The sequence below is a fragment of the Pristiophorus japonicus genome, chromosome 12 (genome assembly GCF_044704955.1).
Source record: "Pristiophorus japonicus isolate sPriJap1 chromosome 12, sPriJap1.hap1, whole genome shotgun sequence".
Taxonomy (NCBI): Eukaryota; Metazoa; Chordata; class Chondrichthyes; family Pristiophoridae; genus Pristiophorus; species Pristiophorus japonicus.
The window spans coordinates 61969926-61996640 of NC_091988.1; the positions used below are offsets into that span (position 1 = coordinate 61969926).

General features: G+C 45.7%; 1 protein-coding gene across 2 annotated transcripts in view; it reads right to left on the reverse strand.

Annotated features, from left to right (window-relative positions):
* usp4 (ubiquitin specific peptidase 4 (proto-oncogene)) overlaps positions 1-26715 on the reverse strand; it is a 115905-nt gene that overhangs the window by 60450 nt on the left and 28740 nt on the right. For both annotated transcript variants that reach the window (XM_070895578.1, XM_070895576.1), the window contains exons 5-6: positions 3773-3918; positions 88-149 (exon numbers count right to left, since the gene is read on the reverse strand). In XM_070895578.1, coding sequence (XP_070751679.1) covers positions 88-149; positions 3773-3918 — 208 coding nt within the window. The remainder of the gene's footprint in view (positions 1-87; positions 150-3772; positions 3919-26715) is intronic.

Here is a 26715-nt window from a genome sequence, read left to right on the forward strand (position 1 = left end):
CTGTTGCCTTCAGAGATTTAACGTTAAACATGCATTTTCACTGCCTCAAGAAATTATGGTATACCACATGTGATCATGTGAACTTACTTTGTTTGAGATGTTTGTCTTGGCCATGTTCCATCCTCATTCTTCTGTTCTATTACTAAAACCTGGAAAAAAAGGTATTATACTAGATTATCAAATCAGTGTTGCACAGCACATCCAGGCTGTCTGCGCTCGAGGCAGTTTTTAAAAATGGTGGCATCTCAGTTTGTTCTTTTACCGCATTTTATTTACCCATCCAAGACAACAGATATGTAACCTGCTCCCATTTCTGCGCTAATGCCACAAGATAATTATTGTGTCTCAGTAGGGAAGTGCTTAGCCTCTGCTTGGTTTGTCCGGTCAATGCTTTAAATAGGGAAATTGTATATGGTGTATTACCAGCAAGAATAGTGCAGAGCTTGGTACAACATACCAAGTCATCAGACCTTTTTTCTGCAAGGTTATGTTGCTACTACTGTATGTTGCTAATACTGCTCGTAAAATTGTCAGCTGTGGCTCAGTGGGTAATACACTCGCCTCTGAATCAGAAGGTTGTGGGTTCAAGTTCCAATCCAGGAACTTGAGCACATAAATCTAGGCCGACATTCCAGTGCAATGCTGAGAGAGAGTGCTGTACTGTTGGTGGTGCCATCTTTCGGATGAGATGTTAAACAGCCCCGTCTGCCCTCTCAGGTGGATGTAAAAGATCCCATGGCACTATTTTGAAGAACAGCAGGGGAGTTATCCCCGGTGTCCTGGTCAATATTTGTCCCTCAATCAACATAACAAAAACAGATTCTCTCGTCATTATCACATTGCTGTTTGTGCGCAAATTGGCTGCAGCGTTTCCCACATTACAACAGTGACTACACTCCAAAAATATTTCAATGGCTGTAAAGCGCTTTGAGACATCTGGTGGTCGTGAAAGACACTATATAAATGCAAGTATTTTTCTTTTACCCTATTTTAAATTTTCATCTCCTCCTAGACCCAACTGGACACAACCTGATCCCATACAATCACCAAAGCTACTCTTAACCAGATAGCAGCAACTCCAAATTATGTGTGTTTCCTTTACAGAGCCATGCCTGGATTCTACTAGCCCTTCCCACATCAGTATGGCTATGATCACAAGATGGATCATTAGACAAAATTTGGGGCATTACATTATAGGAAACATATTAGGGCTATGGAAATGCAAAGTGAAAATTCACTAGAACAGAAATGTGAAAGAAATGCTTGAAAAATTGGGACTTTTTAAAAACTAGAACATCGAATTTTACGGGCATTTCTATCAGACTTTTTCAAATGTGAAGGATCGTTTTCACTAGTTGTCAAATTGGTAATAAGACGAAAAACTTATAATTCAATGAAATAATGGAGGAAATCTTCCACAGCGGATTATTACAACATGGAATGATTTACTACAAGCAGTTATCAAAACATAAACTATATAATTTAAAAGGGAATTGGTATAGTAATAGAAGAGGAAGGACATAGAAGAATATGGGGAAAGCATACGGAAATAAGATTAGAATAGATGGATCCATTTGGCTACAAATGGAGCCATCTTGTTTATAAACTTGTTTCAGTTGCAAGTCATGGAGCCAACACAAAACTTCAGCTCACACTAAAAATAAATATACCCGTTGAAATGCACCATCTGTCACTCATTTGAAATTGAGAATCCTCTAATTGCAAACAGCAGGCCAGCAGCTACGACCATCAATCTGCCATATTTGGAGCTGTACAAAAATTGCAGACTTGAAATCTGCAGTACAATTGCAGTGAGTCAGTTTTAACTTCAGTACATTTCTGAAAACTGAGTCACAAAACTGACTCTCAAAACAAAACTGAGTCACAAAACCAAAACCTCATGTTAGTTCAATGACTCGCTTGAAAAATCAAGCCTTATGTGAAGTAAAAGCAGTCACAGCTTCTGTAGATCCCATCTTTCCCAATTCCCTTTGTTTTCTTGTAGTTCACCAGTCACTAAAAAAACTCCAGATGATACGCCTTTGCTCGCTTGCTATCAATCTCGATTCTTGGCTGTTCTTAATGACACGAACTGGGAGAGCACCTCCAGCCAGATATTTGAATACAAACAACATGCTTAGACAAATAAATCTACTTAAAACCACCTGTCTGCACCTTACCAGTAGTTGTTAACAAAGATGTGTCCAGAGTCAGTGATTTAGAAACAGTTCCCTCTCAAGCTGCACAACTTACAGCTCCTTTAGGCAAGCATGTTACACAGTACAAAGTTAAATAATGCTGGTTTATTTTTGAAAAACAAAAGTATTGTGTTCCTGAAATAAGGAGTTATCTCCCATTGTTTTAGCTGTTTGTGGGGGCGGGGGAGAAAGGAGAGAGGAAGGAGAAAGAGAGAGCAAGATGCAGCCATTTTAATAATTTCACAGCAAGTTCCAAGTGACTGAATGGATTATTACCCTACCAATCACGCCTGTAAGTGACGGGTTGATTTTATGCATGTAATTTAGATTTTGTAGCCATCCTCCACTCACTGCATTTTACTGGAGCATTCACCCGGCTTTTACCCGGAGAAGTTGCTGCTGTTTTGGTTATGAGTTCTGTTTGTTGTAGTTTGTAGATGCTCTTAAATAGACTTTGCTATTTATTGAATATTGCTGAATAATAGACTGCTTGCTGTAAGTCCAATCCACCCCCATCTCAGTGGTGTCAGCAGGTACTCTGAATTGTATTCCCAATGCTGCTGTAGGCCTTCCTGCCCGGTCCAACAAATGGCTTCAGGACTGTGTTGCAAAAGGAAGGCTTCCTGGAACTTGCTAAATAAATGCATATTATTCTCCATTTCCAGGCTGCGCCCTGGAATGAATATCCTGGTCTTTCACAATCCAAGTCATGTAATCCACATCTCATTTCAATACACAGCTGATGGGAGCATTGGGCATTGCCCAGATTTCATTGTCTGTATGATTTTAAACATTTTACAAGTCCCCAAAAACAAATGTTGCATATGATTAATTTAGACAAATCAGTCGCTGACATTGCTCTCACCTCACATATTTTGCTGAAAACTCACTCAACTATAGCTAGGATTTCACAAAACCGGTTTAAAAAAAAACTGTTTGAATTTATGACTCCATATACCAAGATCCAAAGTGGAAGTTATAAAAACTAAAAATGTTTGTTGTATAGTACAATTAGCAACCTATTAAAAAGATGATGCGAATTGAAGCTGGTCGAATACTGTGCCCTTATTTTTCAAACCTATACTTGAGGTCATGTTTACACGGAAACTCAGTGCATAATAATAAATCAAAATACAAAGCTGCAACTCAGATCGAGCGAAGGTGTTCAGTCAATTCCAGAGAATAGCGTCACTTACACTCCAAGTAATAGAGATGACAGGAAGCAGTACAAGATAGAATTTTGCAGTCTGTTGGGCAGTTGCCACTAAAAATCGTCTACATACAACTGCCTCTAAATGTGACCTCTTTAGAACTAAATTTATTTTTGTCACGGTGTTCAGTATGTGTGTGTGAGAGAGATGGGGGGGGGGGTGTGTGTTTGAGAAGAAAGAGTGAAAGAAGGCAAGGAGGGAGAGAGAAAGAACTGGAACAGATCTGCAAAATCATTTTCCTGTTAATCATTAAGTTTCTAGCTTTTGACAACTCAAAATGTACTTTGCATTCTTCCAAAGCTTGTACCGCCCTCACTCCCAGCCCCACCGTCTCCGTACAGAACAGCAGAATGCAATACCCACCTGTCCCTGATACAGACCAGCATCTTGCACAGTGTTATCTGGCTTGTTAAGCTGCTCATAAGTATTTGTCATGTACCTATTCCACAACCTTGTCTCCTTCTCAACTGAGATATCGAACAACTTTCGCATTTCCTTTTCTATCGTGTCTGTTTAAAAAGGATACAAAATGTAATATATTTATTAGAAACATGGGTTATCAAGTGTAACAATTCTAATTGGGTAACTGACCAGCAGAGGCATTACATGAAAGCAAGAGAGAGACCACTGCCCCCTGCGCCCCCCCCCCCCTACCCCCACCACCAAGGCATTTTCTAGTGTGATGACACAGACTTAAAGCAACATTTAAAATGTTCTTTCGTGCCTATTTAAAAGCATATTTTTTTCCAGGTTTTGTTTCTATTTTTAATAGGTAAAAATTGGGAGAAAATCAGGGTGTGGCGGGGGGAAATTGGAGCCCACAAAAACCCAAGTAAATTCAGAAAATCATTTGAAGTCACCTCTATTAATTTGAAACATCACAAACTCATGACACACAAGGGACTATGACAAAATATTGCTTTATGAACATTCCAAGTTGTAAAATGAAAGAATACAGACTCAGAATAACTACAGGGTTAACCCATCGCTTAAATCACTCAATAAAAAACGATGTTTTATTATAATAACATTTCTTATGAGTTTGGTTTTCTCTCTGTTGTAGGGAAACTGTTAGAGATACCATAAAAACGCAAGAGAATTAGAAAAGGGCAGCAGAGAGTGACAATAAACAAGCAAATACAATGACATAGTCACTGCAAAGATGAATTTCTTGACGACGATCTGGGTCCTCTTAAAAGGATATGAATTCTGAAGCCCGCCATACTTTATTCCATTGTAAACTAGAGACAAGATACACGCGCAATGCATTATCATACATATTCCGTGATGTACACAATGTCACCAATGCAGTGCGTGCACAGAGATAAATGCGCAATGTATTAGTGACATTATCTCACACATTGCGTGCTGTACACCAGGTCAGTAATTTAGTGTGCGCACAACTTGGGACATATTTTCAGCAAGGCGAGAGAGAATTCAGATTTTTCCATAGCAAAAATCAGGAGACAAACCTTTTTTTTTTAAACTGAGGCACCAGTCCAAAAAAAAATGGGTATTTACAGTGGAAACTGGTTTAAAAAAACCTTTCACAATCCTTAAGCATACAACTGGTGGGGTCCAAGATGTTGTTGACTCCTCGGGAACACTGCCTGACTTGAGTAGTGGAGGAAGGCGGTGGGGAAAACAAAGACTATAAATAAGGTAGTTGCTTGACTCTGAGGCAAGAGACAGATGAAAATGGTTTGAGAATGTAGAGATAATGATTTAAATGATGGGTCAAAGGTCTTTCCCTGTTCCTACATTTAGTGAAACTAAATTGGCGTATGTAAAGCAAATAAAAGTGTGAATTTTGGGACTAAGCAAGTTATTTAGTAAAGAATGCTTCAAAATAAAAATTTGTAGCTCATACACTAAAACTCCAGTACTTGCAGCCAATGTTGCCTGTAAGCTGCGCTTTGTTCTGCGAGGCCTGTTTCTTTTATTGCACTGACCCTTTACATTTCTGCACACGCACTGTACATTGCAATGGAGCAGGCGATGAGTGGTCTTGCGCAGGACCTTTCCCATTACTGCGCAGCCAGATTGATGAGTCATTCATGCTAAAATATTAGGAAATAAAGGAAATAACCCCTTAACCTGCAATAGCAAACATCTGCTTTTGGAAACCACAAATGCTTTTTAATTAATTGCCTCCCTGCAGGTAAAGGACAAAATCAGTTGCAACATCAGCCATTTCCAAATATGTTCACAGAATCTTACAGCGCAGAAGGAGGCCATTCAGCTCGTCATGGCCGTGCCAGCTCTTTGAAAGAGCTTTCCAATTGAGCCCTATGCTGCACCTTTTCCCCATAACCCTGCAAATGAGTCATTTTCAAGTATATGTCCAATTGCCTTCTGAAATTTCCTGTGGAACCTGCCTCTAACACCCTTTCAGGTAGTGCATTCCAGATCTCAACAACTCCAGACATGAAAACATCTCATTCCCCCTCTACTTCTTTTGCCAATTATTTTAAATCTGTGACATCGGATTTCTGACTCACTTGCCAGAGGAAACAGTTTCTCCCTACTTGCTCGATCAAAATCCCTCATAATTTTGAATACTATTTGATCTCCCCTTAACCTTCTCTGCTCTATGGAGAACAATCCCAGCTTCTCCAATCTCTCCACATTACTGAAGACTTTCACACCTGGTATCATGCTGCAGAACCTCCTCTGTATCCTCTCCAAGGCTTTGACATTTTTCCAAAGGTGCGGTGTCCAGAATTGTGTACAATACTCCAGCTGAGGCCTCACCAGTGATTAGTAACAGTTTGGTATGACTTCCTTGTTTTTGTATTCAATGCCCCCATTTACAAAGCCAGGTATCCCACCATAAGCTTTCTTAACCACCTTATCAACTTGCCCTGCCACCTTTGTGAATATGCACCCCAGGTTCCTTTGCTCTTGCACCCCCTTCAAAATAGTACCATTTAGATTATACTGCCTCTCCATGAATTACTTCGCACTTGTCCGCATTAAATTGCATCCGCCATGTGTCTGACCATTTCACCAGTCTGCCCATTTCCACCTGAAATCTGCTACCATCATGCTCAATATTTACTACGTTGCCAAGATATGTATCATCTGTAAATTTCAAAATTGGACTCTATACTCAAGTCCAGGTCATTTATATATAACAGAAAAGCAATGGTCCAATATTGATCCCTGGGGGACCCCACTGCATACTTCCCTCCAGTCAGGAAAACATTTGTTCACCGCTACTCTTACCTCCGATCCCATAGCCAATTACCTTCCCTTTAACAAATTTGTGCTGGCTGTCCTCATGCTTCTCCAAATGAGAATTCATTTTGTCCTCAACAGTGGTCTCCAGTAGTTATTCCACCACTGATGTTAGACTGATTGGCCTGCAGTCACCAGGTTTATCCTACTCCCCTTTTTGGAACAGGAGTGTAACATTTGCAATCCTCTGGCACCAAGCCCATATCCAAGAATGTCACTGAGCGGCTACAGAACATTCTGAGGGCGGAGGGTAAACAGCCAGAGGTCGTGCCCATATTGTACCAACGACTATGGAGCGTCCTCCTCCGTTTCGGATGCCCCCAAAAGTTTGTCAACATCCTTTGCCTGCTCCACGATGACATCCTTACCAACGGGTCCATTACAGACCCAATCCACGCCTGGACCAGGGTCAAACAGAGTTGCGTCATCGCCCCAACCCTCTTCTCAATCTTCCTCGCTGCCATGCTCCACCTCACAGTCAACAAGCTCCCCACTGGAGTGGAACTAAACTACAGAACCAGTGGGAAACTGTTCAACTTTCGCCGTCTCCAGGCCAGGTCCAAGACCACTCGAACCTCTGTCGTCAAGCTACAGTACACGGACGCCGCCCGCATCTGCACATATACAGAGACTGAACTCTAGGACATAGTCGACGTATTTACTGAGGTGTCCGAAAGCATGGGCCTTACGCTAAACATCCATAAGATAAAGGTCCTCCACTAGCCTGTCCTCACCGCACAGCACTGCCCCCCAGTCATCAAGATCTATGATGCAGCCCTGGACAACATGGACCATTTCCCATGCCTCGGGAGCCTTTTATCAACAAGAGCAGGCATTGACGACGAGATCCAACACCACCTCCAGTGTGTCAGTGCAGCCTTCGGAAAACAGTGTTTGAAGACCAGGTCCTCAAAACTGCCACCAAGCTCATGGTCTGCAGGGCTGTAGTAATACCCGACCTCCTGTACGGCTTAGAGACATGGACCATGTACAGTAAACACCTCAAGTCGCTGAATAGAAACATAGAAAATAGGTGGAGTAGGCCATTCAGCCCTTCTAGCCTGCATCGCCATTCAATGAGTTCATTGCTGAACATGCAACTTCAGTACCCTATTCCTGCTTTCTCGCCATTCCCTTGATCCCCCAAGTAGTAAGGACTTCATCAAACTCCCTTTTGAATATATTTAGTGAAGTGGCCTCAACTACTTTCTGTGGTAGAGAATTCCGCAGGTTCACCACTCTCTGGCTGAAGAAGTTTCTCCTCATCTCAGTCCTAAATGGCTTACCCCTTATCCTTAGACTGTGACCCCTGGTTCTGGACTTCCCCAACATTGGGAACATTCTTCCTGCATCTAACCTGTCTAAACCCGTCAGAATTTTAAACGTTTCTATGAGGTCCCCTCTCATTCTTCTGAACTCCAGTGAATACAAGCCCAGTTGATCCAGTCTTTCTTGATAGGTCAGTCCATCCATCCCGGGAATCAGTCTGGTGAATCTTCGCTGCACTCCCTCAATAGCAAGAATGTCCTTCCTCAAGTTAGGAGACCAAAACTGTACACAATACTCCAGGCGTGGCCTCACCAAGGCCCTGTACAACTGTAGTAACACCTCCCTGCCCCTGTACTCAAATCCCCTCGCTATGAAGGCCAACATGCCATTTGCTTTCCTAACTGCCTGCTGTACCTGCATGCCAACCTTCAATGACTGATGTACCATGACACCCAGGTCTCGTTGCACCTCCCCTTTTCCTAATCTGTCACCATTCAGATAATAGTCTTTCTCTCTGTTTTTACCACCAAAGTGGATAACCTCACATTTATTCACATTATACTTCAACTGCCATGCATTTACCCACTCACCTAACCTACCCAAGTCACTCTGCAGCCTCATAGCATCCTCCTCGCAGCTCACACTGCCACCCAACTTAGTGTCATCCGCAAATTTGGAGATACTGCATTTAATCCCCTCATCAAATCATTAATGTACAATGTAAACAGCTGGGGCCCCAGCACAGTACCCCACTAGTCACTGCCTGCCATTCTGAAAAGTACCCATTTACTCCTACTCTTTGCTTCCTGTCTGACGACCATTTCTCAATCCACGTCAGCACACTATCCCCAATCCCATGTGCTTTAACTTTGCACATTAATCTCTTGTGTGGGACCTTGTCGAAAGCCTTCTGAAAGTCCAAATATACCACATCAACTGGTTCTCCCTTGTCCACTTTACTGGAAACATCATCAAAAAATTCCAGAAGATTTGTCAAGCATGATTTCCCTTTCACAAATCCATGCTGACTTGGACCTATCATGTCACCATTTTCCAAATGAACTGCTATGACATCCTTAATAATTGATTCCATCATTTTACCCACTACTGAGGTCAGGCTGACCGGTCTATAATTCCCTGTTTTCTCTCTCCCTCCTTTTTTAAAAAGTGGGGTTACATTGGCTACCCCCCACTCCATAGGAACTGATCCAGAGTCAATGGAATGTTGGAAAATGACTGTCAATGCATCCGCTATTTCCAAGGCCACCTCCTTAAGTACTCTGGGATGCAGTCCATCAGGCCCTGGGGATTTATCGGCCTTCAATCTCATCAATTTCCCAAACACAATTTCCCGACTAATAAAGATTTCCCTCAGTTCCTCCTCCTTACTAGACCCTCTGACCCCTTTTATATCCGGAAGGTTGTTGGTGTCCTCCTTAGTGAATACCGAACCAAAGTACTTGTTCAATTGGTCTGCCATTTCTTTGTTCCCCGTTATGACTTCCCCTGATTCTGACTGCAGGGGACCTACGTTTGTCTTTACTAACCTTTTTCTCTTTACATACCTATAGAAACTTTTGCAATCCACCTTAATGTTGCCTGCAAGCTTCTTCTCGTACTCCATTTTCCCTGCCCTAATCAAACCCTTTGTCCTCCTCTGCTGAGTTCTAAATTTCTCCCAGTCCCCGGGTTCGCTGCTATTTCTGGCAAATTTGTATGCCACTTCCTTGGCTTTAATACTATCCCTGATTTCCCTTGATAGCCACGGTTGAGCCACCTTCCCTTTGTTATTTTTACGCCAGACAGGAATGTACAATTGTTGTAGTTCATCTATGCGGTCTCTAAATGTCTGCTATTGCCCATCCACAGTCAACCCCTTAAGTATCATTCGCCAATCTATCCTAGCTAATTCACGCCTCATACCTTCAAAGTTACCCTTCTTTAAGTTCTGGACCATGGTTTCTGAATTAACTGTTTATTCTCCATCCTAATGCAGAATTCCACCATATTATGGTTACTCTTCCCCAATGGGGCCTCGCACAATGAGATTGCTAATTAATCCTCTCTCATTACACAATACCCAGTCTAAGATGGCCTCCCCCCTAGTTGGTTCCTCGACATATTGGTCTAGAAAACCATCCCTTATGCACTCCAGGAAATCCTCCTCCACCGTATTGCTTCCAGTTTGGCTCGCCCAATCTATGTGCATATTAAAGTCACCCATTATAACTGCTGCACCTTTATTGCATGCACCCCTAATTTCCTGTTTGATAGCCTCCCCAACATCACTACTACTGTTTGGAGGTCTGTACACAACTCCCACTAATGTTTTTTGCCCTTTGGTGTTCTGCAGCTCTACCCATATAGATTCCACATCATCCAAGCTAATGTCCTTCTTAACTATTGCATTAATCTCCTCTTTAACCAGCAATGCTACCCCACCTCCTTGTCTTTTTATTCTATCCTTCCTGAATGTTGAATACCACCAACGATGTCTCCGCAAGATCCTACAAATCCCCTGGGAGGACAGATGCACCAACATTAGCATCCTCGTCCGGGCCAACATCCCCAGCATTGAAGCACTGACCACACTTGATCAGCTCCACTGGGCAGGCCACATTGTTCTCATGCCTGACACAAGGCTCCCAAAGCAAGCGCTCTACTCGGAACTCCTTCATAGCAAATGAGCCAAAGGCGAGCAGAGGAAACATTACAAGGACACCCGTAAAGCCTCCCTGATAAAGTGCAACATCCCCACTGACACCTGGGAGTCCCTGGCCAAAAACCGCCCCGAGTGGAGGAAGTGCATCCGGGAGGGAGCTGGGCACCTCAAGTCTCATCACCGAGAACACGCATAAAACAAGCGCAGGCAGTGGAAAGAGCGTGTAGCAAACCAGTCCTACCCAACCCTTATCCCACCTGTGACAGAGTCTGTGGTTCTCGTATTGAACTGTTCAGCCACCTAAGAACATTTTAAGAGTGGAAGCAAGTCTTCCTTGATTCCGAGAGACTGCCTACGATGATGAGAAAGAGGGATGAGGTCCTGTAGGCAGATTTCAGGGAGCTAGGAAGATTAAAAAGAAGGAACTCAAGAGGTAGTAATCTCCAGATTACACCCGTGCCACTCGCAAGTCAGTCAGGAGGATAGAGCAGATGTATAAATGACTGTAGAGATGATGCAGGAGGGAGGGCTTCGGATTCCTTGGGCACTGGGACCGGTGGGTCCTGTACAGGGCGGACAGGTCGCACCTCAACAGGGCCGGAACCAATATCCTCGCAGGGAGGATTGCTAGTGCTGTTGGGAAGGGGAGAAACTAATTTGGCATGGGGATGGACACCAGGGTGTAGCATTAGAAAGGGGAAATAAAGTGCTCCAAGGATTGGGAGGGGCAGAGAGCACTAATGTAAGAAATAGTAAGGTATTAGGTAGGGTCCAACTAAGGGAGAACACAGGATGGTCTAAGATAGGTTTACAGTGTATGTATATGAACGCACGAAGCATAGTAAACAAGGTAAGTGAGATGCAGGCACAAATAACCACATGAGAATATGACGTGGCAATAACTGAGACCTGGCTCAAAAATGGGCAGGATTGGGTATAAAATATTCCTGGTAATAAGGTGTTCAGAAAAGATAGGAGGTGGTGTGGCAGTATTGGTTAAGGAGAATGTTAGTGCTGGAGAGGGAGGATGTCCCGGAGGGGTCAAGGTCAGAATCTATATGGCTAGAGATAAGAAATAATAGAGGTGCCATTACACTACTAGGTATAGAAACATAGAAAATAGGTGCAGGAGTCGGCCATTCGGCCCTTCGAGCCTGCACCACCATTCAAGATCATGGTTGATCATTCCCTCAGTACCCCTTTCCTGCTTTCTCTCCATACCCCTTGATCCCTTTAGCCGCAAGGGCCATATCTAACTTCCTCTTGAATATATCCAGAACAACTCTGCGGTAGAGAATTCCACAGGTCAACAACTCTGAGTGAAGAAGTTTCTCCTCATCTCAGTCCTAAATGGCCTACCCCTCATCCTAAGACTGTGTCCCCTGGTTCTGGACTTAACCATCATTGGGAACATTCTTCCCGCATCTAACCTGTCCAGTCCCGTCAGAATCTTATACAATTCTATGAGATCCTCTCTCATCCTTCTAAACTCCAGTGTATAAAGGCTCAGTTGATCTAGTCTCTCCTCATATGTTAGTCCCGCCATCCCTGGAATCAGTCTAGTGAACCTTCGCTGCACTCCCTCAAAGCAAGAACGTCCTTCCTCAGATTAGGAGACCAAAACTGAACACAATATTCCAAGTGAGGCCTCACCAAGGCCCTGTACAACTGCAGTAAGACCTCCCTGAACCTATACTCAAATCCCCTAGCTATGAAGGCCAACATACCATTTGCCTTCTTCATTGCCTGCTGTACCTGCATACCAACTTTCAATGATTGATGAACCATGACACTTAAGTCTCATTGCACCTCCCCCTTTCCTAATCTGCCACCATTCAGATAATATTCTGCCTTCGTGTTTTTGCCCCCAAAGTGGATAACCTCACATTTATCCACATTATACTGCATCTGCCATGCATTTGCCCACTCACCTAACCTGTCCAAGTCACCCTGCAGCCTTTTAGCATCCTCCTCACAGCTCACACCGCCACCCAGCTTAGTGTCGTCTGCAAACTTGGAGATATTACACTCAATCCCTTCATCTAAATCATTAATGTATATTATAAAGAGCTGGGGTTCCAGCACTGAGCCCTGCGGTACTCCACTAGTCACTGCCTGCCATTCGGAAAAGGACCCGTTTATCCCGACTCTCTGCTTCCTGTCTGCCAAACAGTTCTCTATCCGCGTCAGTACATTACCCCCAATACCATGTGCTTTGATCTTGCACACCAATCTCTTGTGTAGGACTTTGTCAAATGCCTTTTGAAAGTCCAAATACACCACATCCACTGGTTCTCCCTTGTCCACTCTACCAGTTACATCCTCAAAAAATTCTAGAAGAATTGTCAAACATGATTTCCCTTTCATAAATCCATGCTGACTTGGACCGATCCTGTCACTACTTTCCAAATGCGATGCTATTTCATCTTTAATAAATGTATCCAACATTTTCCCCTCTACTGATGTCAGGCTAACCAGTCTATAAATACCCGTTTTCTCTCCCCCTCCTTTTTTAAACAGTGGTGTTACATTAGCTACGCTCCAGTCCATTGGAACTGATCCAGTCAACAGACTGTTGGAAAATGATCACCAATGCATCCACTATTTCTATGGCCACTTCCTTAAGTACTCTGGGATGCAGATTATCAGGCCCCGGGGATTTATCGGCCTTCAATCCCATCAATTTCCCTAACACAATTTCCCGCTTTATAAGGATATCCTTCAGTTCCTCCTCCTCACTAGACTCACGATCCCCTAGTATTTCCGGAAGGTTATTTATGTCTTCCTTCGTGAAAACAGAACCAAAGTATTTGTTTCATTGGTCCGCCATTTCTTTGTTCCCCATTATAAATTCACCTGAATCTGACTGCAAGGGACCTACGTTTGTTTTCACTAATCTTTTTCTCTTCACATATCTATAGAAGCTTTTGCAGTCAGTTTTTATGTTCCCAGCAAGTTTCCTCTCATACTCTATTTCCCCCCTCCTAATTAAACCCGTTGTCCTCCTCTGCTCCATTACAAAATTCTCCCAGTCCTCAGGTTTGCTGCTTTTTCTTGTCAATTTATATGCCCCTTCCTTGAATTTAACACTATCCTTAATTTCCCTTGTTAGCCACGGTTGAGCCACCTCCCCAGTTTTGTTTTTACTCCAGACAGGGATGTACATTTGTTGACGTTCATCTATGTGATATAGAGCTGGGTAATCCTTGCCACTGGACCACGACCTGGTGGCTGGTGTGCAACAGCCACCAGGTTAAAACAAATCCACGCACAGGCATCTTCCACCCTTGAGGATGTAGTTCGGGTCCTTCATTGAAACACCTGTGAACTCATCCTTTTTTGGCATGGAAGTAAGTCATCCTCGTTTCGAGGAACTGGTTATGATGATGTATATGCCATAGATCACAAAATATGGTGGAGCAAATTTGCAGAGAAATTAGAGAGAGATGCAAGATCTATTGAATAATAATAATGGGGGACTTCAACTCTCCTAATATAGACTGGGACCGTAATAATGTAAAGGGCAAGTGTAAGGGAAGAATTTCTGAAGTGTGTACAGGAGAACTTGATCAGTATGTTTCCGGCCCGAAGAGGGAGGAGGCATTGCTGGTTCTGGGGAATGAGGTAGGTCAAGTGGAGTAAGTGTCAGTAGGTGAACATTTAGGGAACAGTGATCATAATATCATAAGGATTAGATTAGCTATGGAAAAGAACAGGAGCAATCTGGAGTAAAAATGTTCAGTGGGATGAGAAGGGATCTAGCACCTCGAGTCTCGTCGCGAGAGCATGCAGAAAACAAGCGTAAGCAGCGTGCGACAAACCAGAACCCACCCACCCTTTCCTTCAACAAGTGTCTGTCCCACCTCTGACAGAAACTGTAATTCCCGTATTGGACTGTTCAGTCACCTAAGAACTCACTTTTAGAGTGGAGCCAAGTCTTCCTCGATTTCGAGGGACTGCCTATGATGATGATGATCAGACTGGTAAACTGGAATCAAGATTGGCAGGCAAAACTGTCGTGGAACAATGGGCTGCCTTTAAAGAGAAAATAGTTTGGATACAGTCGAGGTACATTCCCATGAGGGGGAAGGTAGGGCAACTAAAGTCAGAGCTCCCTGGATGACAAAACAGATAGAGAATATGAAGAAGCAGAAAAAGAGCACGTTTGACAGATGTCAGGCTGCAAATACATTTGAGAATCAGGCTAAATATAGAAAGGTCAGAGGGGAAGTGAAAAATAAACCAAGAGGGGCAAAGAGAGGGTATGAGAATAGATTGGCAACCAACATAAAAGGTAATCCAAAAGTCTTCTATAGGAATATAAATAGTAAAAGGGTAATAAGAAGAGGGGTGGAGCCGATTAGGGACCAAAAAGGAGACCTCTGCATGGAGGCAGAGGTATTAAATGAGTACTTTGCAGCAGTCTTCACCAAGGAAGAGGATGCTGCAATAGACACAGTGAAGGAGAAAGTAGTAGAGACACTTGATAGGATAAAAATTGATAGAGATATTAGAAAGGCTGACTGTACTTAAAGTAGATAAATCACCAGGAGTGAATGGGATGAATCATAGGATGCTGAGGGAATTGAAGGCGAAAATCATGGAAGTACTGGGCAAAATATTCCAATCCTCCATAAATACGGGAGTGGTGCCAGAGGACTGGAGAAATGCAAATGTTACACCATTATTCAAAAAAAGGTGTAAAGATAAACCCAGCAACGACAGGCCAGTCAGCTTAACCTCAGTAGTGGGAAAGCTTTTAGAAAAAATAATCAGGAACACAATTAACAGTCACTTGGATAAGGGTGGATTAATTAAGGAAAGCCAGCACAGATTTGTTGAAGGCAAATCGCTGTTAACCAACTTGATCGAGTTTTTTTGATGAGGTAACAGAGGGTTGATGAGGGTAAAGCAGTTGATGTAGCGTGCATGGATTTCCAAAAGGCATTCGACAAAGTGCCACATAATAGGCTTGCCAGCAAAATTGAAGCCCATAGAATAAAAAGGGACAGTGGCAGCCTGGATACGAAATTGGCTAAGTGACAGGAAACAGTAGTGGTGAACGGTTGTTTTTCAGACTAGAGGAAGGTATACAGTAGTGTTCCCCAGGGGTTGGTTCGAGGACAATTGCTTTTCTTGATATATGTTAATGACTTGGATGTGGGTGTACAGGGCACAATTTCAAAATTTGCAGATGACACAAATGAACAATGAGGCGTGGGGTAGACTTCAGGAAGACAGACAGGCTGGTGAAATGGGTAGACACGTGGCAGATGAAATTTAATGCAGAAAAGTGTGAAGTGATGCATTTTGGTAGAAAAAAATGAGAGGACATGCAAGTTAAATGGTACAATCCTAAAGGGGGCTGCACGAACAGAGAGACCTGGGGGTATGTGTGCATAAATCGTTGAAGAGGGCAGGGCAGGATGAGCAAGCAGTTAAAAAGGCTTACAGGATCCTGGGCTTCATAAATAGAGGTAGAGAGTTCAAAAGTGTGGAAATTATGATGAATCTGTTTAAAACACGAATCGGCCCCAACTGGAATACTGTGTCCAATTCTGGGTACCACACTTTAGCAAGGATGTGAAGGCCTTAGAGAAGGTGCAGAAAAAAATTTACTAGAATGATTCCATGAATGAGGGACCTCAGTTACATTGATAGACTGGAGAAACTGGGGTTGTTTTCCTTGGAGCAGAGAAGGTTGAGAGGAGATTTGATGGAGGTGTTCGAAATCATGAGGGATCTGGACAGAGTAGATCGAGAGAAACTGCTCCCACTGGCAGAAGGGTCGAGAACCAGAGGACACAGATTTAAGGTGATTGGCAAAAGAACCAAAAGCGACGCAAGAAAAAACTTTTTCTTACACAGCAAGTGGTTAAGATCTGGAATGCACTGCCTGAAAAGGTGGTGGAGGCAGACTCAATTTTATCTTTGAAAGGAGAGTTGGATAAGTATGTGAAGGAAAAAAAACCTGCAGGGCTACAGGGAAAGGGCAGGGGAGTGGAACTAGCCGAGAGTCAGCACAAGCTTGACAGGATGAAAGAAGGTTTATAGCACGGAAAAAGGCCTATGATTCTAAGGAGGATTGAAAGATTGTGGTCAGAGCTTCTGCTATCTCAACCTGTGCTTCCCTCAGCAACCGAGGATGCATCCCATCCGGACCAACTTTAAGTGATAGTAACCTACTTAGCACCTCCTTTCTATTTTTATGCAACCAATTATCGCTACTCCCTTCTCTTCTACTGCGACATTAACTTCATTCTCCTTTGTGAAGACAGATGCAAAGTACTCATTCAGTGCCTCAGTCATGCCATCTGGCAACACAAGGTTTACTTATTTTCCCTAATTGGTTCCACTATTCCTATAACTCACTCCTGGCCGTCCTCCTACATTCTACACTTCGTAAACTTAGGTCATCCAAACTCAGCAGCCCGTGTACTAACTTGCACCAAGGTCACGATCACCCATCACCCCTGTGCTTTCTGACCTAAATTGGATCCCGGTTAAAAAAACGCCTCGATTTCAAAATTCTCATCCTTGTTTACAAATCACTCCGTGGCCTTGCCCCTCCCTATCTCTGCAATCTTTTTCAGCCTCACAATCCCACAAGATGTCTGCGCTCCTCAAATTTTGGCCTCTTGAATTTCCCTCATTATAACTTCTCAACAATCAGTGGCCGTGCCTTCAGCTGTTTGGGCCCTAAGCTCTGGAACTCCCTCTCTAAACCTCTCCGCCTCTCTTTTCCTTTAAGACGCTCCTTAAAACCTGCCTCCATCTGCTTTAATTTCTTCTTTTGTGGCTCGGTTTCAAATTTATCGGTTTTGTCTTGCAACACTGTTGTGAAGTGCCTTGGGACGTTTTACTACATTGAAGATGCTACATAAATAAGTGATTATTATTTTACTTTTTGTGCGTTTGCAATAGATTTTTGGGTTCCCTTTTATGTTACCTGCCAATCTTCTCACATTCTCTCTTTTCCCTTCTTGTATCCTTTTTCAAAATCCCCTTGGTTTTCAATTGTGTTCTGTACTTGACATAAACCTTAATCTCTATATCCTTTGCCATCCAGGAAGCTCTAGCTTTGGATGCTCCATCTTTCCTCCTTATGGGAATATGCTTGATTTGTACCCGAACTATCTCTAACCTTGAAGGCTTGCCATTGCTCATTTACTATTGTTTTGGCCAATTTTTGTTTCCAGTCCACATGCGCGAGGTCCCTTCTCAAATCACTGAAATTGGTTCTCTTCCAGTTGGTTATTTTCACCGTTGATTTTTCGTTGTCCATTTCCGTAACTACTTTAAGGCTAATTATATTATGATCACTATTACTCAGATGTGCTCCCACTGAAGCACACTCCACTTGACCCATTTCATTTCCTAGAACTAGATCCAGCACAGCTTCCTTCCTCGTTGGACTTAGAAACATGCTGATTGAGTTCTTCTGTGCACATTTTAGGAATTCTTCACCCTCGCCTTTACACTTTTTTCCCCAACTATTATTTTTATATGTCTCTGAAATCTGCTTATATTTTTGCTCCTCTATCTCCTTCTCACTCTCTGGTGGTCTATAGTAAACAACCAGCAATGTAACAGTTCCTTTTCTGTCCCTTGAATCTAATCAAATCGGTTCAGTCTTATAGCATCGTTCTGTAGAATTGTAATATTATTCTTTTTCAATACTGCCAACCCCCACTTTTTTCCTTCCCTATCCCTCCTGAATACAGTGTAGCCAGGAATGTTTTGTTGTCATTCCTTCCCATGTTTAAGCCAGATCTCCGTTTTAGTCACTATATCATAACCCCATATGGCAACTTCTGCCTGCAGCTCAACCTTATTTGCAACACTCTTTGTATTAACACACATGCATTCCAACACCATGCAAGTCTCCTACTCTTTATTCTGTTGCTGTTTGTCCCTCCTAGTTTTCTATGCACTTTGTCTCTCCTCTCTGCAGCTACATCCTGGGTCCCCTCCCCTTGCCAAATTAGTTTAAACCCTCCCCCACAGCACTAGTTAACCTCCTGACAAGGATATTGGTCCCGGTCCTGTTCGGGTGCAACCTGTCTGACTTGTACAGGTTCCTCCTGACCCAGAATTGGCCCGAATGTCCCAGGAATCGGAAGCCCTCCCTCCTGCACCACTTCTCCAGCCATGCATTATCTTCCAGTTTCTGTACTAAATAGCAGGTAGCACTGGGAGTAATCCAGAGATTACCACCTTTGAGGTTCTGTCCTTTAATCTTTTTCCTAGCTCCTGAAACTTTGCCTCGAGCAGGTCAACCCTTTTCCAACCAGTCACTGATTTCAACATGGACCACGATTTCTGGCTGTTCCCTTCCACTCGTTCAGAGATATTCTTTCCCTTTTTCTACCACTTTTTCTACCTCCAAGAGTAACTCCTTTTTGTCCATCTCTTCCCCAAACCTTAGATTACATTATAAATGTATTATGTGACTTAAAGTCATCCAAGCTCTGTTGACAGCTACCCATATTCTATTATTACAACTGTTGTAGGATAAATCAGGTGCAAGTAACCACACAGAAGGAATTTGAAAGAATGTATGTTTAACCCTTGATGCAAGTCTGAAACAATTGCAAAGTTCAAATAAATTCCTAGAGTTACAGGTATGCAAGAAGCTAATTTTTTTTTACTGACAGCAAATTCCAAGATATTAGATTTTAAAAACTGTTTGCTCCACATTTCAGTTTTTATAAAGTATGACCACCAAGATGCCATATGCTTCACTGATCATAAGGTTTGGGGCTGTTTGGCATCACAATTAGCCCTCCTTATTTAGAACCAACCAGAAGTGGATAGACTGGAGAAGGTTCTCAGAGCAGAGAAGGTTGAGAGCAGATTTGATAGAGGTGTTCAACATTATGAGGGGTTTAGACAGAGTAGATAGAGAGAAACTGTTCCCATTGGCAGAAGGGACAAGAACCAGTGGACAGAGATTTAAGGCGATTGGCAAAATAACCAAAGGCTACATAAGAAAAATATTCTTTTACACAGCATGTGGTTAGGATCTGGAAGGCACTGCCTGAAAGGGTCATGGAGGCAGACTCAATCAGTGCTTTCAAAAGGGAGTTGGGATAAGTACCCGAGAGAAAAATATTTGCAGGGCTACGGGGAAAGGGCAGGGGAGTGGGACTAGCTGAGAGTCGGCATGGACTCAACAGGCCAAATGGTCTTCGTCCATGCTGTAAACACTTTGATTCCAATAAGGATTGAAGTCAGAGCTTCTGCTATCTCAACCCGTGCTTCCCTCAGCAATCTAGGATGCATCCCATCTGGACCAGGTGACTTGTTAGCATCTGGAATGCACTGCCTGTAAGGATGTTGGAGGCAGACTCAATCACTGCTTTCAAAAGGGAGTTGGATAAGTACCAGAAAATATTTTTTGCAGGGCTACGGGGAAGGGGAGTGGGACTAGCTGAGGTGCTCTTGCAGAGAGCCGGCACGGGCTTGACGGGCCAAATGACCTTCTCGCTGCTGTAACCATTCTATGATTCTATATGATTGAAGTTCCATCTTCTGTTTCCAGTCCCGAGAATGAACTGGTTACAACTTTATTTCAATGGCATTTTTAACTGGCAATGAGTAGGTTCAGATTGAAATTACTCATGTTCAAGACCAAAAGTACGTCAAGTTAGAGGGTTAGATTTGCCACCCATTAATTGTATGAATCTGGTAAATCTAATAGAGCATGTTGAATTGCATGCAGAACTGTAGATGGCAGTGCATGCCTGATCTGTTCCATGTGGGAATCTGAATGATTGTAAATACACAGCTCAAAATGAGATATTTTACATTACTCCCCTCCCATCCGCAGACTGCAAGTGTGCCATCACCTGTAAAAACCTACAGCCGCTCTGGACAGCTGGTATCTTCATGGACCAGGGACTACAATGGAAACAAATCCAAGGGGTTTACTTAGCAGGGAGCAAGAACTACGTTACCTGAACATCTGAAAAATGAGTATTTCTGGAGCTCAAAATCTAAATGATTCCTTTCTTGGGTGCAATGTAATGTCACAAATGTGCAGTGTGAACTCTTGCATACTCTCGAAGCTTTTAAGACACCCAGTTCGCCACGAGTCTGCAGCCACGAAAATGACTGCAGAAAATGTTCCCCACCACAAAATGCGAGTGGCTCAGAAACAGGAGAGCTGGCAAGAGGAGATGCAAGAATTGGGAGCCAAAGACACACAAGAAATGTGAATCGGCTTTTATAGCAAGTCTCGTTCAGCTAGACTTCGATATTATCCAAGAAGTTTACTGTAAAGTTGACAGTGCATTGTGCTTTTTTCATCACTTCTGCTTCTACTATCTCTCCTTGATTTTGCCAAATCTGCCGCCTCTCCTGTTCCCACACCTGTTTCCCTTCTGCTGGTTGGGAAGAGTGGTGGTTTCTGGGGTGGTGGTTTCTGGGGTGGCAGAGGTGGACTGACTGCTCCAGGTCTCCGTTTCCTGTACTGTTGCAGTCGCTGCTTTAGTGCCTGTTCTTGTTGCTGGTTCTCGGTCTCGCCTCTCCTAATTAGCTACTCTAAGTCAGAGTTATAATGTGTGCCTCTGAACATTTGCCTTTTAAAAAAATCTGAAAGACGTAATTAAAGAACATAAAAAAAGGAGCAGGAGCCTGCGCCGCCATTTAATAAGATCATGGCTGATTTGAGATCTTGGGCTCAGCTCCACTTCCCTGCCTGCTCCTCATAACGCTAGACTACCTTATAATTCAAAATTCTGTCTATCTCTACCTTAAACATATTCAATGACCCAGCCTTCACCGCTCTCAGACATCTCAGTTCTAAATGGGCGATCCCTTATTCTGAAACTATGTCCCGTAGTTCTAGATTCCCCCACAAGTGGAAACATCCTCTCTGCATCTACCTTGTCGAGCCCATTCAGTATCTTGTATGTTTCAATAAGATCACCTCTCATTCTTCTGAACGCCAATGAATAGAGGCCCAACCTGCTCAACCTTTCTTTTTAAGTCATCCCCTTCATCTCAGGAATCAACCTAGTGAACCTTCTCTGAACTGCCTCCTATGCAAGTATATCCCTTCTTAAATAAAGAGACCAAAACTGTACACAGTACTCCAGGTGTGGTCTCACCAATACCCTGTACAGTTGTAGCAGGACTTCCCTGCTTTTATACCCCCATCTCCCTTGCAAATCTAGCGACCCCTGGATGACTAGGAACATACAGGGTAAGATAAAGAAAAAAAGGGAGGCTGATGACAGATACCGAGGGCTAAATACTGCAGGATCTCGAGAGTATAAAAAGTGCACGGGTGAAATTAAAAAGGATATTAGAAAAGCAAAGAGAGAGCATGAAAAATTCTTGGCAAGTACAATCAAGGAAAACCCAAATATATGTTTTATAAATATATTAAGAGCAAGGGGATAACTAAACAAAGGGTAGGGCCTATTAGAGACCATGAGGTAGTGTGTGTGTGGAGGCGGAAGATGTGGGTATGGTTCTTAAAAATACTTTGCGTCTGTTTTCACAAAGGAGAGAGGCGATGCAGACATTGCTATCGGGGAGGAGGTGTGTGAATATTAGATGAAATAAACAGTGATAGAGGAGGTATTCAGGAGTTTAGCAGCTTTGAAAGTGGCCAAATCCCCAGGCCCGGATGAAATGTATCCCAGGCTGTTAAGCGAAGCAAGAGGAAATAGCAGAGGCTTTGACGATCATTTTCCAATCCTCTCTGGCTTCAGGTGTGGTGCCAGAGGACTGGAGGACTGCTAATGTTGTACCTTTGGTTAAAAAGGGAGAAAGGGATAGACCAAGTAATTACAGGCCAGGAAAATTATTGGAAAAAATTCTGATGGACAAGATAAATCATTACTTAGAAAGACACAGATTAATCAAGGATAGTCAGCACGGATTTGTTAAGGGACGGTCATGTCTGACTAACTCGACTGAATTTTTTGAGGAGGTAACAAGAAGGGTTGATGAGGGTAGTGCGTTTGATATAGACTTGGCCACTTTCAAAACCACTAAACCCCTTAATACCTCCTCTATCACTGTTTGATATATGGATTTCAGCAAGGCTTTTGATAAGGTCCCACATGGCAGACTGGTCACGAAAGTAAAAACCCATGGGATCCAGGGCAAAGTGGCAAGTTGGATCCAAACTTGGCTCAGAGGTAGGAAGCAAAGGGTAATGGTTGATGGGTACTTTTGTGATTGGAAGGCTGTTTCCAGTGGGATTCCGCAGGGCTCAATATTAGGTCCCTTACTTTTTGTGCTAAACATCAATGATCTAGACTTGAATATAGGGGGTATGATTAAGAAGTTTGCAGATGATATTAAAATGAAGAAGAAAGCTGTAGACTGCAAGAAGATATCAACCAACTGGTCAGGTGGGCAGAACAGTGGCAAATGGAATTTAATCCAGAGGAGTGTAAGGTAATGCATTTTGGGAGGGCTAACAAGGCAATAGACATTAAGTGGTAGGACACTGAGAAGTGTAGAGGAACAAAGGGACCTGGGAGTGCATGTCCGCAGATCTCTGAAGGTAGCAGGCCAGGTAGATAAGGTGGTTAAGAATGCATACGGAATACTTGCCTTTATTAGCCGAGGCATAGAATACAGGAGATGGGGCGGGGGGGGGGGGGGGGGGATTATGCTTGAACTGTATAAAACAATAGTTAGGCCACAGCTAGAGTACTGCATGCAGTTCTGGTCACCGCATTACAGGAAGGATGTGATTGCACTGGAGTGTGTACAGAGCAGATTTACGAGGACGTTGCAAGAAGTAGAGAATCTTAGCTATGAGGATAGATTGGATAGGCTGGGTTTGTTTTCCTTGGAACAGAGAAGGCTGAGGGGTGACCTCATTGAGGTGTATAGAATTATGAGGGGCCTAGATATAGTGGTTAGAAAGGACCTATTTCCCTCAGCAGAGGGTTCAACAACTCAGGGCATAAATTTAAAGTAATTGGTAGAAGGTTTAGAGGGGAAATTTCTTCACCCAGAGGGTCGTGGGGTCTGGAACTCACTGCCTGAAAGAGTGGTAGAGGCAGAAACCCTCACCACATTTTAAAAGTACTTGGATGCGCCCTCGAAGTGCTGTAACCTGCAGGGTTACAGACGTAGAGCTGGAAAGTGGTATTGGGCTGGATAGCCTCTTGTTGGCCGGCAGACAGGATGGGATGAAATAGCCTCCTTCTGGGGCCAAGTTTCGGCCTGAGTTGCTCCTGTTTTTTTGGAGCAACTGGTTTAGAATGGAGTATCTTAGAAATTGCAATTCTCGGCATTTAGTTTGCTCCAGTTCTAGTCAGTTAGAACAGTTTCAGTTTGGAACAGATTTTTTTCCAAAAGGGGGCGTGTCTGGCCACTTACGCCCGTATTGAAAGTTTAGGCAGTGAAAACTTACTCCAAACTAACTTAGAATGGAGCAAGTGTGTACGCTCAGAAAAACCTTGCCTACACTTAGAAAATCAGGCGTAGGTTACAAATCAGGCGTTGGGATTGGGGGGGGGGGGGGGTTTAAAGGGAATTTTACAAACCTTAAACACTGCAGTTTTACAAATAAAGAGCCATCATCAATAATAAATACATCAATAAATCAACCAATAAATCAAAAAGAAATAAAAAATAAAATCATTTAAAAAAATCAATAATTAAAAATTTTTCTACTCACTGACTGCAGCAACGGGAGCCCTGCATCAGCGTGCTGGGACGGGAACCCCCAATGTGTGTGTCGCTCTGTTACTGTCAGTGTCTCTCTCTCTGTCCGTCAGTGTCGAAGTGTTTCTGACAGCGAGGGGGGGGGGGGGGGGGGATAGAGAGGGGGGGGGGGATAGAGAGGGGGGGGGGGATAGAGAGGGGGGGGGGGATAGAGAGGGGGGGGGGGATAGAGAGGGGGGGGGGGATAGAGAGGGGGGGGGGATAGAGAGGGGGGGGGGGGATAGAGAGGGGGGGGGATAGAGAGGGGGGGGGATAGAGAGGGGGGGGGATAGAGAGGGGGGGGGATAGAGAGGGGGGGGAGATAGAGAGGGGGGGGGATAGAGAGGGGGGGGGATAGAGAGGGGGGGGGATAGAGAGGGGGGGGATAGAGAGGGGGGGGATAGAGAGGGGGGGGGGATAGAGAGGGGGGGGGGATAGAGAGGGGGGGGGGATAGAGAGGGGGGGGGGATAGAGAGGGGGGGGGGATAGAGAGGGGGGGGGGATAGAGAGGGGGGGGGGATAGAGAGGGGGGGGGGATAGAGAGGGGGGGGGGATAGAGAGGGGGGGGGATAGAGAGGGGGGGGGATAGAGAGGGGGGGGGATAGAGAGGGGGGGGGATAGAGAGGGGGGGGGATAGAGAGGGGGGGGGGATAGAGAGGGGGGGGGATAGAGGGGGGGGGATAGAGAGGGGGGGGGATAGAGAGGGGGGGGATAGAGAGGGGGGGGGATAGAGAGGGGGGGGGATAGAGAGGGGGGGGGATAGAGAGGGGGGGGGATAGAGAGGGGGGGGGATAGAGAGGGGGGGGGATAGAGAGGGGGGGGATAGAGAGGGGGGGGGATAGAGAGGGGGGGGGATAGAGAGGGGGGGGGATAGAGAGGGGGGGGGATAGAGAGGGGGGGGATAGAGAGGGGGGGGATAGAGAGGGGGGGGGATAGAGAGGGGGGGGATAGAGAGGGGGGGGATAGAGAGGGGGGGGGATAGAGAGGGGGGGGGGATAGAGAGGGGGGGGATAGAGAGGGGGAGGGGGATAGAGAGGGGGGGATAGAGAGGGGGGGGGATAGAGAGGGGGGGGGATAGAGAGGGGGGGGATAGAGAGGGGGGGGATAGAGAGGGGGGGATAGAGAGGGGGGGGATAGAGAGGGGGGGGATAGAGAGGGGGGGGGGATAGAAGAGGGGGGGGGATAGAGAGGGGGGGATAGAGAGGGGGGGGGATAGAGAGGGGGGGGGATAGAGAGGGGGGGGATAGAGAGGGGGGGGGATAGAGAGGGGGGGGATAGAGAGGGGGGGGGGATAGAGAGGGGGGGGGATAGAGAGGGGGGGGGATAGAGAGGGGGGGGGATAGAGAGGGGGGGGGATAGAGAGGGGGGGGGATAGAGAGGGGGGGGATAGAGAGGGGGGGGGATAGAGAGGGGGGGGGATAGAGAGGGGGGGGATAGAGAGGGGGGGGGATAGAGAGGGGGGGGGATAGAGAGGGGGGGGGATAGAGAGGGGGGGGGATAGAGAGGGGGGGGGATAGAGAGGGGGGGGATAGAGAGGGGGGGGGATAGAGAGGGGGGGGGATAGAGAGGGGGGGGGATAGAGAGGGGGGGGGATAGGAGGGGGGGGGATAGAGAGGGGGGGGATAGAGAGGGGGGGGGATAGAGAGGGGGGGGGATAGAGAGGGGGGGGGATAGAGAGGGGGGGGGATAGAGAGAGGGGGGGGATAGAGAGGGGGGGGGGGATAGAGAGGGGGGGGGATAGAGAGGGGGGGGGATAGAGAGGGGGGGGGATAGAGAGGGGGGGGGGATAGAGAGGGGGGGGGGATAGAGAGGGGGGGATAGAGAGGGGGGGGGATAGAGAGGGGGGGGGATAGAGAGGGGGGGGATAGAGAGGGGGGGGGATAGAGAGGGGGGGGGATAGAGAGGGGGGGGATAGAGAGGGGGGGGATAGAGAGGGGGGGGGATAGAGAGGGGGGGGGATAGAGAGGGGGGGGATAGAGAGGGGGGGGGATAGAGAGGGAGGCGGGGCGGGAGAGGGAGGGAGGCGGGGCGGGAGAGGGAGGGAGGCGGGGCGGGAGAGGGAGGGAGGCGGGGCGGGAGAGGGAGGGAGGCGGGGCGGGAGAGGGAGGGAGGCGGGGCGGGGAGAGGGAGGGAGGCGGGGCGGGAGAGGGAGGGAGGCGGGGCGGGAGAGGGAGGGAGGCGGGGGGGGAGAGGGAGGGAGGCGGGGGGGGAGAGGGAGGGAGGCGGGGGGGGGAGAGGGAGGGAGGCGGGGGGGAGAGGGAGGGAGGCGGGGGGGAGAGGGAGGGAGGCGGGGGGGGAGAGGGAGGGAGGCGGGGGGAGAGGGAGGGAGGCGGGGGGGGAGAGGGAGGGAGGCGGGGCGGGAGAGGGAGGGAGGCGGGGGGGGAGGGAGGGAGGCGGGGGGGAGGGAGGGAGGGGGGGGAGGGAGGGAGGGAGGCGGGGGGGGAGAGGGAGGGAG